Raw genomic sequence first — 20921 nt, forward strand, 5'->3', positions numbered from 1 at the left:
CAATAATCATTACAATAATAATAATAATAATAATAATAAATGAACAACAATGTGCAAGTTAAGGGTAAAAAGTAAACAAAGTTAATGTTTTAAAAATGAAAACTGAAAGCACGGTGGTGCCTGTTTTTGGAATATAGCAAGAAATACACACATGACAAAAACAGAAGAAAAAAAAAAATCAAACAAAAATATCAGTAGCCATAATATTAGTGTCAAGGTTGCCCTTTACTAGACCTCACCAGCTCTCAGACAGAAAACTGCGGCTCACACACGGACTCGAGTGCTTCTGTGTGCGGCGCTCAGACAGAGAGAGCAGCCTCAGGGGCTTGCGTAGCATGGCTCAGTGGAACCAGCTAATGATCCCCAATGGGGACTGGCTGCTGCAGCACAGCACTGTGGAGTGTTTATGTTGCCCCATCGCTGAGGTAACCGTACAGTACAACACAGTACAATGCAACAGCAACAGGGTGTATCGTCATGGTTACAGTAGGAAGGGTACAAGGGTGCTAAGGGTGTCACGTCTCAAAAAGGGATCGGTAGAATGAAAAAAATATTTAAAAAAAAAAACAAAACTGATGTCATAGAAATGAAACTTCTTCAAATGGAATGCTTATATGTGATGTCATAAAAGGGACAGATTGTTACTGTGTTGTCATGCCACAGACACACAGAGAATCGTAAGAATAGCTGTCAATCACATGGAACCAAACGCTGTCAGAAATTCAAATGGGTGTTTTCCCTTCAGTCAGTGTAATGACCATTTTGCTGGATGCTTTTTTTAAATCAGAAGGGCCCTGTATGAAAGACTGGTCTGCATAAACCTCACTGTCAGCTGCAGTGATGCTCAGCTACGGCTGAGGATGGAGCTCTTGATTTTAGTCCAGATACATGGTGTAGTGGAGCCATTTACAGACACTGCACAATAACACACCCACCACCCAACTACCTTGAGTTAGCATGATTTAGCACAGAAGAACCATGATTTCCCTCTTCATGTAAACGTGCTGGTAGTGTCGGGGGCGTGGCTTGGCAGCTCTTAACCGTCTGCTTAGACACACGTCTCGCGTCCTCACCCTCAGGCTCGGACGTCTGTGATTGGGCCCTTAAGCATCTGACATCACCGCTGAATGGGACTGGCTCCTATCGGAACGATAAAGCACTGACAGGATGTGATGTCACCAAAAAGAAAAGACAGGAAGAAGAATGTGAATGTTTCTGTCTGCGGTGAAATGCGAGGACGGCATTAAAGAATATCATTCAGAATAAATAAATGGTTCAACGTGGCTTCTGTACACAACGCTGTGGAATAAAATGTCATTCAGTCTAAATGCAGAATATGAAGTCTTTTTAAGCCCTGATTCATCACGTCTAAACCCTGCAACCCAGTGGCATCCTTCTAAACGCACCTGCTGTTCCAGCCCTGCCATCAATCCCCCACGCCCAATCAGATACCCAGCCCTGCTATCAAACCCCCACGCCCAATCAGATACCCAGCCCTGCTATCAATCCCCCACACCCAATCAGATACCCAGCCCTGCTATCAAACCCCCACAGCCAATCAGATACCCAGGCCTGCTATCAAACCCCCACACCCAATCAGATACCCAGCCCTGCCATCAAACCCCCATGCCCAATCAGATACCCAGCCCTGCCATCAATCCCCCACACCCAATCAGATACCCAGCCCTGCTATCAATCCCCCACACCCAATCAGATACCCAGCCCTGCTATCAAACCCCCACACCCAATCAGATACCCAGCCCTGCCATCAAACCCCCACAGCCAATCAAATACCCAGCCCTGCCAACAAACCCCCACAGCCAATCAGATACCCCGGGTTCCAGCAGCTGATCTCCTCTGCACACATCCTCTCCTTCCCTCCTTAGTGACAGCTCACCTCTCATTACCATTTTAAACTGAAACCCAACAGAATCTGGAACAGACGCTGCCTTGACACTGGAGCTTCCAGCACAAGAGAGATGTACGACATGCTTTTTAAAAGATTTCTCCTGGTTTTTAAAAGCGGTGGGATGTTAATTTGCCAGGGCAGAGCCCTTTTCATCTCTCCATCTCTCTTCCCTCTCCTTCTCCATCTTTCCCTCCCTCTTCCTCTCTCCCACCATCTTCCCCTCCCTCTTCCTCTCCCACCATCCCTCTCTTCCTCCATCCTCCCCTCCCTCTTCCTCTCCCACCATCCCTCTCTTCTCTGTCCTCCCATTCCCTTCACTGATTGTCTTTGTCCTTTCATGCCTCCATCCAAAATCCAAATTTTTATCCTCCACCGCCTTTTATTCCTGCTTTCCCTCTGCCCCTCTTCCATCACCCCATTTCTCCCGTCCCTCTTTTCATCTTCTCTACCTCCCCTTTTGCCCCCTCACCCTAACTCTCCATCCCTCCATCCCCCTTCCTCTCTCCCTCCACCCATCCCACCCTCCCTCCTTCCCTGCCCCTTTCTCTCTCCCCATCCCACCCTCCCTCCCTCTTTCCCTCTTCCTCCCTCCATCTTCTCTCCCCCATCCCTCCCTCCCTGCCTCCCTCCTCCTCTCGCCCCCATCTCTCCCTCCCTCTTCCTCTACCCCCCATCCTCCTTCCTCTCTCCCCCCTCCCTCCCTCCCCCTTCCTTTCCCCCCCCATCCTTCTTCTATGTCCAGAAGATGTTGGTGATGTCAGAGTCCAGGCTGTAGATCCAGATCAGCAAGGGGGCGGAGACTAGCACAAAGGACCAGGACACGCCCCTGAGGGCCTGACGGACAGGGGTGAGCAGCATGTCGGCCAGGTCCCCCTGCCCCGCCTCCTGGCCGCGCCTCCTGCGGGCCTGCTCCTCCTCCAGCTCCAGGTCATAGCCCGGCTCGATGTAGTTGCGGGCCAGGAACTTCAGGGCCTCGTCCATCAGGATGACGGGCAGCGACATCTTGAGCACAGTGACCCACTGCGGCCAGGACAGCGGCCGGATCTGAAAGATCATCTGCAGGAGAGGAGAGAGGAGACACGTCAGCCAAGCTGGGACAGGCCCGCTTCACCTCCGCGGCTACCTCAGTTAACGCCTTCAGCAGTAAGGGGTGGGGTAAGGGGGCGGGGCACTCAGCAGTAAGGGAGCGGGGCACTCAGCGGTAAGGGGCGGGGCACTCAGCAGTAAGGGGGCAGGGCACTCACGGGTGAGGGGGCGGGGCACTCAGCAGTAAGGGGGCAGGGCACTCACCGGTAAGGGGTCCACATACAGGATGAGGAAGTGCAGGGCCATGGAGAGGCAGATGGCCCCAACCAGCCACGGGTTCGACCAGGGAGGCATCTTCAGCAGGGACTGGTTCTCCGACAGACTGAAACGCACACACACACACACAAACACATTATACACACAAACACACACATTACACACATGCACCACACCATTACACACACACACACGCATACACATTACACACACACACACATTACACACATGCACCACACCATTACACACACACACACAGAAAACCTGCCATGTCACTGCTCACCAGCCAAACCGGGACTCAATTCAATTTCAATTCAGTAAATTCAGAAAATCAACTGAAATTTAGCTCATGCATGGTAAACTGGCAACAGAATATATCCATTTTAATTTAATGGAATTGTGGGAGTTGTGGTCCTCCGGCACCTGTTGAGGGCGTTGCACATCTCTATGGTGACAAGGACGGAGAGGGCCATGGTCATGGGGTACGGCGACTCGAAAACCGAACACTGCACCCCCGCAAACTCACTGTGCCCCTCACTGCACTGCAGGTAGTGCGACTGGGGGGGGAGAGAGAGAGAGAGAGAGAGAGATTGGTGGGCTGGTATCTGTTAAGGCTCTGTTCCAGTGTGCGGATGGGCCCCATGGTCTGGTATCTGTTAAGGCTCTGTTCCAGTGTGTGGATGGGCCCCATGGTCTGGTATCTGTTAAGGCTCTGTTCCAGTGTGTGGATGGGCCCCATGGTCTGGTATCTGTTAAGGCTCTGTTCCAGTGTGTGGATGGGCCCCATGGTCTGGTATCTGTTAAGGCTCTGCTCCAGTGTGTAGATGGCCCCATGGTCTGGTATCTGTTAAGGCTCTGTTCCAGTGTGTGGATGGGCCCCATGGTCTGGTATCTGTTAAGGCTCTGCTCCAGTGTGTGGATGGGCCCCATGGTCTGGTATCTGTTAAGGCTCTGTTCCAGTGTGTGGATGGGCCCCATGGTCTGGTATCTGTTAAGGCTCTTCTCCAGTGTGTGGATGGGCCCCATGGCCCTGGTTGGAACTGCAACCATGCCAGGGCTAACTGCCTAACCAAAAGGGTGATACGTAACTGGAATCAGGGCGGGTTCAACTGGTCAGGATCTGCATCTCACTGATATATAGCGATCTCTGCTGGTCAGTCAGGCACCTGTGGTCTGCTTGCTAAATGTCTGCCTCATGTCTGTGCAAAGCTTGGCTTGGCTCGTCTACCCTCCCTGGCGTCGCTGGTAAAGACCGCAGCACGAGTGTGGCTGTATATAACCGGGAAAAAGGTCACTAATCCAGGGATTATTACCAGCTGATAGAAGGTGACTTTGGGTCCATCATGAGCTGCCATGAACCACCAAGCGGCAGCTCCCACAGTGGCTGCACCCACATAACCTGAGAGAGAGAGAGAGGGGGAGCGGGTGAGGGAGGGAGAGAGGGGGAAAGAGAAAGAGAGAGGGAGCTTCAAATTTCTTAATTTTTAAAAAACATTTTCCTTCTTTCCAAGCCTTTTCCCGCTAATGCCTAGTTGACACTAGTTAGCATTAGTTACCAATGGGAAAGAGCACGCTCTGACCAGGCTGTTTGGCCACGGGGAGTGCGGGGGGATACAGTCAGGTGTGAAACAGCAGTCAGTATAGAGAATTATGACACAGCTTTAATGCTGGATTCTGATTGGCCACTTCAGGCATTCAGCGGTCACATATTTCTGTATAATGACCGCTGCTGTGTGTAACGGGCCGCTTTAACCTAGAACTATCAACTCCGCAGAAAGAAGCGCCACAGCTGTGAATTTGATCGTTGTCACTTTAAGAAAATCAATAAATCTACCGCCATGCGTGGTTGTGTTGCCTCGTAAATCTATTCGTGACTGCTGTACTACGCTAACATATGCTAGCTATACACTAAATTCAGACAGATTTACAACGGCGAAGCAAAAACTGAGCTATTGTTAGCCATGTTACAAGAGGCACGAGGCGGAATCACATGCCGGGGAGGAAATGAATGTCGGTGACATTGAGCCAGAAATACAGACAACAACATAAGAGTCGTCTTTCAGCTGTCGATACAGCGGTTCTGCGTACAGCTGTTCCAGTTAGCCTTACACAAGAGCGAGCGTCCGATTTTAAATTTCATACAAATGCGTATGACAAAGAGTCCGTTAACTTACTGGTGTGAACTTGCCTCGTATCTTACTCCAATACCCCGTTAGCCAATACTTTTGAAGAGGCAAGCACACGGTGAGACCACTCTGACCTAAAGCCCAACTCTATTTTAATATTAACTAAGCAACGTGAATAACAGAGAACCTAGCATAAAGCTAACATTAGCTGGCATTCTAACCTGGTTGAAAGGAACAAGAAGTACGCTTTGTCTACTCTGCATTACCAAACCATTTTAAAAAGCAAGACCGAGAGAGATAGAGATTGAGTTATGGCAATTTTCTTAAATAACTGACCAATAACCAAAATTGGTGCTAATTCTATAATTAGAAGGAAATATTTCTTTCTGATAGAATCATTGTTTTCATGGAATCACAGAATTAACAATCAGAGGTTTCTGCTTAACAACGGTCCAAATAGAGCTAACAGAGTTTTGCTTGACGCCGCTAGAACAGTATGGGTTTTTGAGGGACTCACAGCCGATGATCAGGTATCTGCAGAAGAGCCAGCCGGAGATGAGCGGCTCCTTGGGGGAGCGGGGGGGCCGTGACATGATGTCCAGGTCGGGGGGGTTGAACCCCAGGGCTGTGGCTGGGAACCCGTCTGTCACCAGATTCACCCACAGCAGCTGGACTGGAATCAAGGCCTCGGGCATTCCCAATGCAGCAGTGAGGAATATACTAGAACAGAGAGCGGGGGAGGGAGAGGGAGAGAGACGTGTTGATTTAGATTTCATGTAAGCTATGCTTTGGCAATACTATGCCAATGTGTGCTCATGCCAAGAAATACATTCTTGAATTACTGTCGTCACAAGACACTTCACACGAGAAAGAAACTAAACTACAGTCCCCATAAGACACCTCACACATGAAAAACTAAACTACAGTCCTGAAGGAAGACATGAGGGGCGGGTCTTACCAGACCACCTCTCCAATGTTGGAGGAGATGAGGTAGCGGATGAACTGCTTCATGTTGTTGTAGATGGCTCGGCCCTCCTCCACCGCTGCCACAATGGTGGAGAAGTTGTCGTCGGCGAGAATCATCTCCGAGGCTGACTTAGCAACGGCCGTCCCAGAGCCCATGGCGATGCCAATCTCTGCCTTCTTCAAGGCAGGGGCGTCGTTTACCCCATCTCCTGTCTGAGAGACACACACAGACTCAGTAACACACACACACACACACACACTCACACACACACACACACACTCACATACAGACACACACACGCTCACACGCACACACACACACGCTCACACGCACACACGCACACACACACACACTCGCACACACACTCACACACACACACTCACATACACACACGCTCACACGCACACACACACACACTTAGACACACTCGCACACACACTCACACACACACACACACACACACACACACACTCACATACACACACACACACGCTCACACACACACACACACTCACATACAGACACACACACACGCACACACACACACGCTCACACGCACGCACACACACACTCGCACTCGCACAGGCACACACACGCTCACACATACACACACAGACTCTTGGGGACCTCACCATGGCAGTGATGTCGCTCAGACTCTGCAGGTACTCTACGATGCGGCTCTTGTGGGTGGGCTCCACACGGGCGAAGCAGCGACAGGTGCGACAGGCCTGCCGCTGCAGGTGGGGGGGCAGCTCGTCGAACTCGCGCCCCGTCAGCCCCCCCCCAAACGGCCCGCCCTGCCCCTCCTCCTCCTCCTGCTCCGTGATAATGCCCACGCGGCGGCAGATGGACATCGCCGTCCCCTTATTGTCCCCTAGAGCCGTGGCAACCGCAAGGGCGGGGCCAGGGGGAGAGAGAGAGAGAGAGAGAGAGAGAGAGAGAGAGAGAGAGAGAGAGAGAGAGAGAGAGAGAGAGAGAGAGAGAGAGAGAGAGAGAGAGAGAGAGAGAGAGAGAGAGAGAGAGAGAGAGAGAGAGAGAGGGGGAGAGAGAGGGGGAGAGAGAGAGAGAGAGCGAGAGCGAGAGAGAGGGAGAGGGAGAGGGAGAGAGAGGGAGAGGGAGAGAGAGCGAGAGAAAGCTTATTAAACAGTTCCGCGTGGATCAGCGGTACCTGACCCGTGTGGACCAGCGGTACCTGACCCACGGGGATCAGCGGTATCTGACCCCTGCGGATCAGCGGTATCTGACCCGTGCGGATCAGCGGTACCTGACCCACGGGGATCAGCGGTACCTGACCCACGGGGATCAGCGGTACCTGACCCGTGCGGATCAGCGATACCTGACCCGTGCGGATCAGCGGTACCTGACCCGTGCGGATCAGCGGTACCTGACCCGTGCGGATCAGCGGTATGTGACCCGTGCGGATCAGCGGTATCTGACCTGCGCGGTTCAGCGGTATCTGACCTGTGATCATGATGACGCGAATCCCTGCCTGTCTGCACATGCGCACGGCACTCAGAACCTCCTTCCTGGGGGGGTCCAGCATCCCCACGCAGCCCACGAAGGTCAGGTCCGACTGGCGGGGGGGGGCGAGAGGGTTTATTCAATTTAATTAGTCTAGCACTTTTTAAAGAAACGCTGTCACAAAGATGGCTTACAGAGGAAACTCGAAAAATGATCTACTTTATTTGTGCTATGTTCAGTACAGCTTCGTTTACTCTATTGTACTTTACTGCAGGTGTAGAGCAGTTTACTACAGTGTTGTACAGTTTACTGCAGCATTGCCTTGTTTTTACTGCACTGTTGTGTAGTTTACTGCAGTGTAGAGCAGTTTACTACAGTGTTGTACAGTTTACTGCAGCACTCCATAGTTTTTACTGCACTGTTGTGTAGTTTACTGCAGTGTAGAGCAGTTTACTACAGTGTTGTACAGTTTACTGCAGCATTCCATAGTTTTTACGCCCTCACCTCGTAGTCAGAGAAGCCGGCGGAGTTCTCCAGGTTGAGGCAGCGGGGGTCGGGCGGGGAGTCGCGGGTTGCCATGGCGAGGCAGCGCAAGGTGTCACGCCCTGACCCCCACTCACGCACCGTTGCCAGCAGCTGCTCCCGCAGGACCCCCGTAAGGGGCACCCGTGAACTCCCCCCAACCCGTAACCACTGGCAACGCTCCAGAACGCTCTCCGGGGCACCCTAGGGGAGGGGGTGGGGTGGGGGGGGGGTTATACGACAGTTATACATTTAATATTTTATATTATACATTGTACACGTCCAAATGTCCTGCCAATAAAACACCACTGAACTGATTTGCATTTAAGTTGATGCTTCATGAAAATAAAGAGTATCTGCATGTGAAAGAGGGGGGAGACAGGAAGTAGCAAGGGGGGGATTTCACAGAGGGGGACAGAGGAAGTAGAAAGAGGGGGATTTGAAAGAGGGGGGAGACAGGAAGTAGCAAGGGGGGGATTTCACAGAGGGGGACAGAGGAAGTAGAAAGAGGGGGATTTGAAAGAGGGGGGAGACAGGAAGTAGAAAGGGGGGGATTTCACAGAGGGGAGTGACAGGAAGTAGAAAGGGGGGGATTTGAAAGAGGGGGGTGACAGGAAGTAGAAAGGGGGGGATTTCACAGAGGGGGGAGACAGGAAGTAGAAAGGGGGGGATTTCACAGAGGGGGACAGAGGAAGTAGAAAGGGGGGGATTTGAAAGAGGGGGGTGACAGGAAGTAGAAAGGGGGGGCTTCTGACCTTTATGAACATCTTGGCTCCTGAGGCGGAGCGGCTCAGCTTGTTGGGGGAGCAGAAGACGGACATGGACTTCCTGTCTCTAGAGAACTCCAGCGTCAGGTCCTTCTGCATGAGCTGCTTTATCACCTGGGGGGGGGATGGGGGGGGTGTCTCTGTTTATTACTTCTATTACAATTTTTTATTATGATGAACTAAGCACACACACACACGCGAACACACACACTCTCTCTCAGATACACACACACACGCGCGCACACACACTCTCTCACACACACACACACACTCACACACACACTCTCTCACACACACACACGCACACACACACACACACACACACACTCACAGAGCAGCAGGCTGTGGCCCTCTCTGCAGGAGTGAGCCCACGCAGGTCTGTGTCGAACACGTTCATTTTCTCCACCAGGCAGCAGAGGGCAGTCTCTGTGGCCTCACCCACTTTCTCATACACGCCCTTCGCCTGAGAGAGAGGAAGAACAATCACCGCCTGGGCTACACTGCCCACCAGTATCACTGCAGTACAGACCAGCACAATCACTGCCCCACAGACCAACCCAACATCACTGCAGTACAGACCAAAACAGTATCACTGCACTACAGACCAACCCAACATCACTGCACTACAGGCCAACCCAACATCACTGCACTACAGACAAAAACAGTATCACTGCACTACAGGCCAACCCAACATCACTGCACTACAGACCAGCACAATCACTGCCCTACAGACCAACCCAACATCACTGCACTACAGGCCAACCCAACATCACTGCACTACAGACCAAAACAGTATCACTGCACTACAGACCAACCCAACATCCTGCACTACAGACAACCCAGTATCACTGCACTGCAGTCCAAACCAGTATTACTGAACTACAGACCAAGTGAGTATTACTGCACTACAGACCAACCCAGTATCACTGCACTACAGACCAAAGCAGTATCACTGCACTACAGACCTGTACTGAGGGCAGTAGGGTGCATCTGTACTGAGGTCAGTAGTGTGGGTCTGTACTGAGGGCAGTAGGGTGGGTCTGTACTGAGGACAGTGGGGTGGGTCTGTACTGAGGGCAGTAGGGCGAGTCTGTACTGAGGGCAGTGGGGTGGGTCTGTACTGAGGGCAGTCTGTATTGAGGGCAGTGGGGTGGGTCTGTCCTGAGGGCAGTAGGGTGGGTCTGTACTGAGGACAGTAGGGTAGGTCTGTACTGAGGGCAGTGGGGTGGGTCTGTACTGAGGACAGTAGGGTGGGTCTGTACTGAGGGCAGTAGGATGGGTCTGTACTGAGGGCAGTGGGGTGGGTCTGTACTGAGGGTACCGCTCTACAGTAGCATTCTACAGTATTGCAGAGTAAGAGGTATTCAAGGCAGTGGGGGTGTCAATAACCTCATTGTAGTCCAGGGAGGAGTCATTGCAGAGGGCACAGATGGTGGCCATTTCAACAAGTCCTTCAAACTGGCTACAACAAACAGGACTGCCATCCTTATACCTGAGGGACGAAGAGAAAAGGAGGGAGAGAAAGAGGGAGAGGGGGGGACAGAGAGAGAGAGCGAAGGAGGGAGAGTAATGATATCAAAATATTTCTGCAAAGTACCTTTCCTTCAGGCCCCTACTATAAAAATCCTAAATGTTTGAGGCAAGTTAAGATGACTAAAACAGACACTAACTGGATGGGATAAAAGGTCCGGGCCCATGACACAGCAGCCAGCTCAGTGCATATACGTTCACGTGCTTTCAGACTTACATGTACGTTTCCGGGAACACACTCTGCATACTGGTGGATACTTTTGCCACTGGCACTGAGAGTGGTGCCAAAACCTTTTATTTTTAGGTATAGCATGTGTGAAACTGTTAGTAACACTACTGTAACTCTATGAGCATGTGTGAAACTGTTAGTAACACTAGTGTAACTCTATAAGCACCTGTGAAACTGTTATTAGCACTACTGTAACTCTATGAGCATGTGTGAAACTGTTATTAGCACTAGTGTAACTCTATATGCATGTGTGAAACTGTTAGTAGCACTACTGTAACTCTATAAGCACGTGTGACACTGTTAGTAACACTACTGTAACTCTATATGCATGTGTGAAACTGCTATTAGCACTAGTGTAACTCTATAAGCACCTGTGAAACTGTTATTAGCACTAGTGTAACTCTATAAGCACGTGTGACACTGTTAGTAACACTACTGTAACTCTATATGCATGTGTGAAACTGCTATTAGCACTAGTGTAACTCTATAAGCACGTGTGAAACTGCTATTAGCACTAGTGTAACTATAAGCACGTGTGACACTGTTAGTAACACTACTGTAACTCTATATGCATGTGTGAAACTGCTATTAGCACTAGTGTAACTCTATAAGCACGTGTGACACTGTTATTAGCACTAATGTAACTATAAGCACGTGTGAAACGGTTAGTAACACTACTGTAACTCTATAAGCACACGTTAGTGGTTAAATGCACTCACACTTCCCCTTCTGGAGCGTAAGTAGAGCCGGTCACTGTAAACTCGCTCAGGGCACATTGCTCCCCCATCACACTGTCCACCACAAACATCTACGCACAAAGAAATAGTCCCGCACACAGACTGTTAGAAAAGGGGGTTAAACACGGACTGTTAGTGAAGCAGACACACCACGCAACCCGCACACTGATTACTCAACCCGTAAACACCATGATGTTACCATCGTTTCTAGAACAAGAAAATAATAGTAATCTTACATAGTTAAGAGCTAAACTTAAATCTTAAGCCTCTCAATCCCATATGTTTCCCATACCTTAGTGAAGTCAAGCAGGCGTTAGACTGTAACGAGTAGATTAAACCACACTGCAGACATCCATACACTGCATTACATATATATCACTGTTCACCTGGGCTAGGAGCTCAATTTCATCTCAATTCAGTCAATTTAGGAAATATAAGGACTTTTTTCCAATTTAAGAACTGAAGAATTTTCTGAACTGCCAGGATTGTACGGGACCTGATCCCGTTCCCCGCCGACCAGGCCCCGGGACGGGCCGCAGCGGATTGGTTACACTGAGCCCGGCAGGGCGGGGCCTCACCCGGCACACAGACATCTGATTGGTGGTGAGCGTGCCGGTCTTGTCGGAGCAGATGACGGAGGTGCAGCCCAGCGTCTCCACGGAGGGCAGGCTGCGCACGATGGCGTTCTTACGGGCCATGCGCCGCGTGCCCAGCGCCAGGCAGGTGGTGATGACAGCAGGGAGACCTGGGAAAGGGGGCGGGGCTAATTAACAGCTCACATTACTCATACAGAGAGGGAGAGAGGGAGGACAGAGGGAGAGGAAGAGGGAGGGAGAGAGGGAGAGTACAGGAGGAGAGCAGGACAGAGAGAGGAGAAGGATAGAGAAAGAGAGGAGGACAGGGAGAAGAGGGAAGAATAGAGGGAGAGAAAGAAGGAAAGCAGGACAGGGAGAGGAGAAGGGAGGAATAGAGAGAGAGGAGAGTAGAGGAGGACAGGAGAAAGAGGAGGGAGGGACAGAGAGAGAAAGAGAGAAGGAGAGAGGGAGAGAAGGAGAGGAGGACAGAGAGAGAAAGAGAGAAAGAGAGAGGGAGAGAAGGAGAGGAGGACAGGGAGAAGAGGAGGGAGGGACAGAGAGAGAAAGAGAGAAGGAGAGAGGGAGAGAAGGAGCGGAGGAGAGCAGTACCCTCAGGAATGGCAGCCACCGCCAGGGCCACGGCGATCTTGAAGTAGTAAACTGCCCCCCTCAGCCAGCTGCCCCCGTGGACGGGGTCATTGAAATGCCCCACGTTGATGCCCCACACGGCCACGCAGATCAGGGTGATCACCTGCGAGGAAAGGGTCCCGTCAGGAGAGCTGCGTCTGCGCAGACTGCGTCACCACGGCGACCTGTCCCACCTTAGACAGCAGCTCTATAAACTGGTCTGCGCAGACTGCGTCACCACGGCAACCTGTCCCACCTTAGACAGCTGCTCTCCGAACTGGTCCAGCTTCTGCTGCAGCGGAGTCCTCTCCGGGTCTGTTGCCGCCATCTCGTCCCGAATCTTCCCGATCTCCGTCTGCACGCCCGTGGCCACCACCACGCCCATGGCCCGGCCCGCGGCGATGTTGGTGCCCTGGGGGGTTGGCCAGAGATGGGTCATGCTCCGTACACCTCCCAGAAACTGAGCCTTCCTGTCTGAACTTCAATTACTGCCACAGAACCTGCATCTGGACTGCAGCCCTGACACTTAGAGGACCTACCTAGAGACTATACACACACTCACACACACACACACACACACACACACAGATATATATACAAACACACACATACACACAGACACACACACAAACACAACACACACACACACAGACAGATATATATACAAACACACACACACACACACACACACACTGACACATATATATATAAACACACACACGCACACCAGAATTTGTGTAAGCTAGCAATTGCTTAATTTGGTCAGTAAAAATGACCAGCCAGAGAAATTTAAGCCACCTGGACATTCTGGCAGGCAATAAATAAGTAAATAAATAAAAGAGAAAGCCTGTGTAAATAATGGCTCTTACAACTGTGTGTCTACGCTTTGCAAAGCAGTACAGTGACTGTGAAAAACACTTTGCCCCCCCCCCCCCCCCCCCCTCCCTCTGCCTCTCCACTCACAGAAAACAGCATGTTCTTCTTGTCCTGGTTGACGGCGCGGGGGTCAGGCACTGGATCCGTGTGTTTCAGCACGGACACGGACTCCCCCGTCAGAATGGACTGGTCCACTCTTAGTGTGGTGGAGCGGATAGAGGTCAGCCGGATGTCCGCTGGTACCTTGTCTCCAACTGGGGGAGTTCAGAAAAACAGAATTGGAGTTAGGAGGGAAGCAGCACATTCACTTCTTCCTCAACACCAGAGACGAAGTCCTCTTCATGACCTGTTCCATTTCACACTTACTTCCTCTTCACTTCCTGTTCTGTATCATACTTACTTCCTCTTCACGACTGGTTCTATTTCACACTTACTTCCTCTTCACGACTGGTTCTATTTCACACTTAATTCCTCTTCACTTCCTGTTTTATATACTTACTTCCTCTTCACTTCCTGTTCTATTTCACACTTACTTCCTCCTCCACTTCCTGTTCTATATCACACTTACTTCCTCTTCACTTCCTGTTCTGTATCATTCTTACTTCCTCCTCCACTTCCTGTTCTATATCACACTTACTTCCTCTTCACTTCCTGTTTTATATACTTACTTCCTCTTCACTTCCTGTTCTATTTCACACTTACTTCCTCCTCCACTTCCTGTTCTATATCACACTTACTTCCTCTTCACTTCCTGTTCTGTATCATTCTTACTTCCTCCTCCACTTCCTGTTCTATATCACACTTACTTCCTCTTCACTTCCTGTTCTATATCATTCTTACTTCCTCCTCCACTTCCTGTTCTATATCACACTTACTTCCTCTTCACTTCCTGTCCTATATCATTCTTACTTCCTCTTTGCTTGTTATGCACCATAAATGAACATTAGGAATGTAAGAGTTTCACATCCACCCCCCCGAGTACCTGGAAGGTGCTTCAGTGGAAGGACTGGCATCTAAATAATTTATGACGCTGCTCACAAAGAGTTAAACAGCAAAAGGCTGTAAATCACAGTAAATGGAGTACACTTCCCTTCGACAAAATGAAAGCCCATGTTCTATGTATAGTGCTGAGAAAAAGTATTTGCCTATTCCTGATTTCCTCTGTTCTAAAAGATCAGAGGAAAGCGTCTATGTAATAAACGATCAGAGGAAAGTGTGTTCTATGTAATAAAAGATCAGAGGAAAGTGTGTTCTATGTAATAAACTATAAGAGGAAAGTGTGTTCTATGTAATAAACGATCAGAGGAAAGTGTGTTCTATGTAATAAATGATCAGAGGAAAGTGTGTTCTATGTAATAAAAGATCAGAGGAAAGTGTGTTCTATGTAATAAAAGATCAGAGGAAAGTGTGTTCTATGTAATAAAAGGCCCTGTGTTGACCCACTCCTATCCTGCACAGATAAGAGTAAAAGTTGTGTCCTCCTTGCATTGCCAGACTTCCAATTTCTACTATTCCCACAGATTTCCTGTTTCCAAGATTCCCACAGATTTCCAGTTCCTTACATCCCCACGGATTCCCAGTTCCATAAGTGTGTACAATATGGCGTATGCATTAGTTCTGATATTATGATTAGAAGCCCTGACACTGAACGCTGAAGCTCAGATGGAAGCACCACGGCCGCTCTCTCCGGTCAGTTCCTGTGAGGAACACAAACTTCACTTAAACCAAACGTTCCCAGAAGGCTTCAGAAAAAAGATATTCTTGGGAAAAAGAGAGTAAAGCTTTGAGGTTAATGTCTCTGACCTTTTGTACTTTGGCTGAATTTCCCAGCTGAAGCTACAGCCCTGTATGGGACAATTTGTCAGGGCCTCATGGAAAATGTAGTTCCCTTTCCCTCTCCTTATAGGCCATCTGCCACCACATTCTAGGTACTCAGGCCCAATTTCAATTATAAACTTCACTTCCCATAAACCCTCACTTCCTACTCCACATTGTTCACAGAAGAGGATAAGTTGCATAGCAGCCACATCGAAAGCTCAGTGACTGCATTGCTGTCTGTTTCTGCAGTCTGACCAACAACACACCTTTTCCAGCAGGACTCACAACCTGAATATGCACAATATGCTCATGGAAGTTTCTGTAGTTTTTGTAGTTTTGTTTCTTACCTGCCACCTCCACTATGTCTCCCGGCACGATGTCTCTGGCCCGGACCCGCTGCACACTCTTCTTGTCCTGGCGGTAAACCTTCCCCATCTCCGGCTCGTACTCCTTCAGCGCCTCGATCGCGTTCTCTGCATTACGCTCCTGAGCACACGAGAGAGCGTTCAGAACACGCACACACACACACACTCACACACACACTCACTCGCGCACTCGCACACTCGCACACACTCACACTCGCACACACTCACACGCACTCACGCACGCACACGCACACGCACGCACACGCACACACACGCACATGCGCACACACACGCGCTCACACACACGCGCTCACACGCACACTCACACGCACACTCACATGCACACACACACACACACACACGCACGCACGCACGCACGCACGCACGCACGCACGCACGCACGCACACTCACACACGCACACACGCACACACGCACACGCGCACACGCGCACACGCACACACGCACACTCACATGCATACACGCACACACATGCACACGCACACACACATGCACACACACATGCACACATGCACACACACACATGCACACACACACGCACACTCACATGCACACACGCACACACATGCACACGCACGCACGCACGCGCATACGCACACACACATGCACACGCACACACACGCACAAACCTTACCTGCCACACACCAACAATAGCATTAGCAATGAGGATCAGAAGGATAACGAAGGGCTCCACAAAGGCTGTGATCGTCCCCTCACCCTCCTCAAACCAGGCAAGAGTCTAAAAATGAGAGAGGAAGTGAGAGTGAGAGAGAGAGAGAGAGAGAGAGAGAGGAAGGAATGTTAGTATGACAGAGTATTATAGAGGATTATAGAGGGCAATGAGTATGTTAGAATGATTGAGTATTGTAGTGGGTACGTTAGTATGATTGAGTATTGTAGTGGGTACGTTAGTATGACTGAGTATTGTAGTGGGTACGTTAGTATGATTGAGTATTGTAGTGGGTATGTTAGTATAATAGAGTACTGTAGTGGGTATTTTAGTGTATTAGAATATTGCAGTTTTGTTAAATATTACATTTCCATTGAGGAACCCTCCCATTTCTTGAAATCTCAGCTGAGGTTTTTCACCTCGTGTCTGAGGCTGAAATCCTTTCCTAACTTTCATAATGTTTTTCTGCATACAGTGATAATTATCCCCACCAACTTAAATAAAAATGCACAGATGCAGAATAATTTTGGTTAAAATGTCGGTAATTTTAGTACGGAGAGCAGTTTCCTTACAAAAGAGATGCAGGCCGCCAACAGCAAGATCCGCACCAGAAGATCCTCGAACTGCTCCAATACCAGCTCCCAGAGAGACTTCCCTGAGGGGGGGTGACAGAGAACGAGAGATATTATAATCATAAATTAATTCAAATGAATGGTCAATAGTATTAATGTATGCATGTCAATATATACATGACATTAATCCATGTAGCTTTGCAGTTTTACATTTTATTAACTCTGTCAATATGTCTGTGTGTATGCCTGTGTCTTTATGGGTTTTTGTGTGTGAAGTCTTAAATTTCTGTGTTTTAACATAACATCATGATAAGAACAGGCCATTCAGCCCAACAATGCTCCCTACTTTCCTGACTAAATTGTACCTAGTGCTCTGATTACCCACAGGTTAGATAGTATCTAATGCCATATCAAGCCTAGTCTTGAAAATACCCAGAGTTTCTACCTCTACTACGTGACTTACGTTTTGATACAGTGTTGTATGTTTTGACATTACTGAGTGAGAGAGAGCATAGAGGGCATAGAGTATCTTACCTTCTTCCGCTGGGAGTTCTTCACACCAAAACCCAGTGAGGTATAAAAGAGAGAAAGAGAAGAATGTCAGCAATCGTAAGAGCTGCTGCAGCCAGTGTCCTCATAAAGACCTTATAAAGCCTTATAACCTCATAAAGCTCCCGGGTTCCTGGTAACCAAAATGGCGACCTGACGGATCAGCTTTGAAACATCAGAACTGATTTAAATAAGGAAGGTTCTAATGGAAGGAGTCTGAATTACTACACAGCTGGGAACACAAAAGGCTCTACCAGCACAGCTCTGTGAAAGCCCACTGAAGCCAAGCTTGTGCGCTTCACACTGCCTGGTATTCTAGAGAGAAAACAGCGCCCCCCTACTGTGTTCAGGTACAGCTGGGGAATTCGGTTAATTACACACAGGCGTGACAAAATTTTTGACATTAAGCAAATTACAATCCATTCTACACCTGCTTAGTTCACCACTATGTAAATTCCAAGGGTTTTCAAACTCAATCAACAGAAACTATTGTTCAATCAACCTTCCAGGATTAAACATCACCCAGTATGTGCACTGCTCCAGCTGAACGGATGAAGCAAAGCGGGTGTGAGTGGGAGACCTCCTGGGAAAACAAAGTCTCTTCTGGAAGTGGTGTTGGTGCGCCAGTAGGGGGCGATCTTCCCTCCCTCTGATCAAATAAAACCCCAGTGCAGTGATGGGAACACTGCGCTGTAGGAGCTGCCGTCTTTCAGACGAGATGTTACCCTGAGGTACCTGACTCACTGTGGTCATTAAAGACCCCATGACACTCTTTGCAAAGAGTAGGGGGTTTTCCCAGTGGGGGGGTCCCCGATGGGGGGGTTCCTGGCTAAATTCCCAACCTAGCTCTCTCGACCTGCCACCTAATCATCCCCCAATTTAACTGGCTAAAAATCGTTTCCACCTCAGCTGATGCGTGTTCTGGCACAAAATGTCTGCATGCAGGTGGATGAGGTGAGTTCCCCCTTATAACGGTAAAGCACTTTAAGTGTGAGAAAAGCGCTCTATAAATGCAAGGAGCTATTATTATTATTATTATTATTATTATTATTATTATTATTGCCATCATCATGAAATTAGGAGACAGCCATAGTGAGCAAAAACAGTTCTGGAAAATTAGTCGAAAAATAGTTCTGAGTTGAAAAATTGTGAATAGTTAAAGGTAATAGTTATTAATAAAAAATGAATTATTACTATTATTATTGTTATTATAACTGCTTTTATAGTCATTTTAAAATAATAAGAATTAGAAAAACAGATAACACAAATAAATAACAGGAAACGGGCTTAATTATTAATAGCATATGCTGTCCTGGCGCGCTGCAGTTTCTGGTCTGGACGGATGCAGAAATGCAGGATTGGCCACAGATGCGTTAGTGGCGCCCGCGGGTCCGCGTAGATTTCAGGGACGGCTAGCGCTCGGTGTTGGCAGGGTGATCTCCGGGGGTTTACCGTTTGATCCCCATTTCTCTCGAGCCTTCCTCAGCTGCTCGCTGCTCAGGCCAGTTGACTCGTTCACGCAGAAAAACCCCAATACTTCCTCCACCGTTTTCGTATGGGCATTGTCCATCCCTACAGGAAGGGGGAGGGAGAGAAACAGAGAGATGGGGGGGAGGGTTAGGGACCGCACACACGGCCCAGCATACTGGCAGGCCACTGCAGTACCGCAAATGAAAATTGGCTGCCAAGATTCAAGTGTCAATAAAATGTATTCACTTGGATATTGTACATTAACTCCATCAGGTCATTCATCTGAACTCCCGCGGCAGCCCCACTAGCATACAGTAAAGACGCATAGAGCATGACAGTAAATCCCAGATCCAACTGATCACAACCCGGTAACTGAATTAATAAACAGGTCCCCAGACGAAAACGCGAAAAATGTTGCCTGTGACAACGGAGGCAGCAGGTTTTGCTTGGTAAAGAAACTAAGGGAGTAGGCTACATAGCCTACATACTGCTTTAGGCACTGGCTTTCAACATCAAAGAAAGTAACGTTAATACAGTCGCAATTATCTCATGAAGCCATCAAATATTTGTGGTTGTGGTGTGATAAGTTATACAACTAGGCTTATTCAAAGCGCATCTAAGTTAACAGTAGGCTAACGCAAGCGTTTATTAACAAGGCAATAGTCTAAACATTATGCAACTCGAACCTTTTGGCAAGCCAGCTATCTACACTCGGTTCCCCCATTTCAGTTGGAAAAACACAAATGGAACACCGAGATTATTACCAGCAATGGGAAATATATCAGCAATGTTAAACACCATAAAACGTCCATAGCAGCATAGCCTACATGACAATAACGTTACCAGATATATTGCTTACTAGTGCCTCCACGCACTAAAGCACAGTTATCGATCAGATACCCGGCTACATACTTAATGCTGCTGATAACCTACAGCTGGCTAGCTAGCTAAGCTATCGTGTGATAACCATCGCTAATGATAATTTACTTACCAGTGCAATAAGTATTCCGCTACAGCGATAATCAATAACTACACTAACGCAAATTACGGAATTAAAATATTAAAACAACGACAGTGTTGTAGAAAATAGAGATATAGGAATACGTAACTAACAAAACGTTTTATAAGCGACGTTTTACAGAGCAGAATTAGCTAACGTTAAATCATCCGTTATTTATCGCAGAAACCTACATGGTCCATAATTTTTAAACACTGTCATAAAATGAGCGACATTGTTTGAGCTAACTGTGATCTAATTACTACTGGGTAAAGGCGTATTTGTCTACGGCTGTTGCTAATTCCCTCGATGTCGTGCGCTTTAATCCACCGCTATCTCCAACCAACATAGCCGTCGCCACAGAATGACAGTTACGCCAAGCTTCAGACGCAGAAAACAGGGGGTGCGTTTGGGCCTATGAGAGGGCTTTCAATGGCTTTGGCAGGTATATTGTCAAATCACATTGTGTGGTACGTAAGAATCCCGCCTACAAAAACCTTGGTGCAGGAGTGAAACGTAGACCCTCCCCTTGGTACCGCACTTGACCAATAACCATGCGGTGCGACTGTCGCCGTACGAAAGATTGACTTAAATATCTGCCAACCAAACAAATACTATGATAACTGACTTAAATTTTGACAAATTACTGCCATGGAAATATTGAAAGCGGGCGGAACTACGTAGTAAAATGCAATGCGGAGATTTTACTTCGGTGCCCAATCTGTAACAAGGGGAAGACGACTGAGGGCCAATGACGTAATATTTCAACAAGGCCACGAAGGTGGTTGAGGTCAGCCAAGTACACGACACTGTCCCTCCCTGTCTTATTTTCT

General features: G+C 48.7%; 1 protein-coding gene across 1 annotated transcript; it reads right to left on the minus strand.

Annotated features, from left to right (window-relative positions):
- Positions 1-2616: 2616 nt before the first annotated feature.
- Positions 2617-20483, minus strand: si:dkey-28b4.8 (sarcoplasmic/endoplasmic reticulum calcium ATPase 2). The gene is made up of 23 exons (XM_035419957.1): positions 20083-20483; positions 19074-19193; positions 17607-17624; positions 17073-17155; positions 16465-16569; positions 15794-15932; positions 13716-13882; positions 13009-13164; positions 12735-12876; positions 12129-12295; positions 11533-11621; positions 10444-10546; positions 9386-9517; positions 9043-9168; positions 8270-8491; positions 7766-7877; positions 6937-7178; positions 6296-6516; positions 5855-6057; positions 4525-4610; positions 3635-3768; positions 3200-3317; positions 2617-2965 (listed from the first exon to the last, which is right to left on the minus strand). The coding sequence occupies exons 2-23, from the start codon at positions 19189-19191 to the stop codon at positions 2642-2644; spliced, it is 3207 nt and encodes a 1068-aa protein (XP_035275848.1). The 5' UTR covers positions 19192-19193; positions 20083-20483; the 3' UTR covers positions 2617-2641.
- Positions 20484-20921: the final 438 nt, after the last annotated feature.

This window comes from Anguilla anguilla, chromosome 5, assembly GCF_013347855.1.
Source record: "Anguilla anguilla isolate fAngAng1 chromosome 5, fAngAng1.pri, whole genome shotgun sequence".
NCBI classification, from domain to species: Eukaryota; Metazoa; Chordata; class Actinopteri; order Anguilliformes; family Anguillidae; genus Anguilla; species Anguilla anguilla.

Coding starts and splice junctions, on each gene's coding strand:
- si:dkey-28b4.8 (XM_035419957.1), bottom strand. CDS start 19,191: ATGGACAATGCCCATACGAAAACGGTGGAGGAAGTATTGGGGTTTTTC. Junction 12,296..12,734: donor GGTGGCTGCCATTCCTGAGG/GTACTGCTCTCC, acceptor CCCCTTTCCCAG/GTCTCCCTGCTGTCATCACC. Junction 11,622..12,128: donor ATCAGATGTCTGTGTGCCGG/GTGAGGCCCCGC, acceptor CTTTGTGCGTAG/ATGTTTGTGGTGGACAGTGT.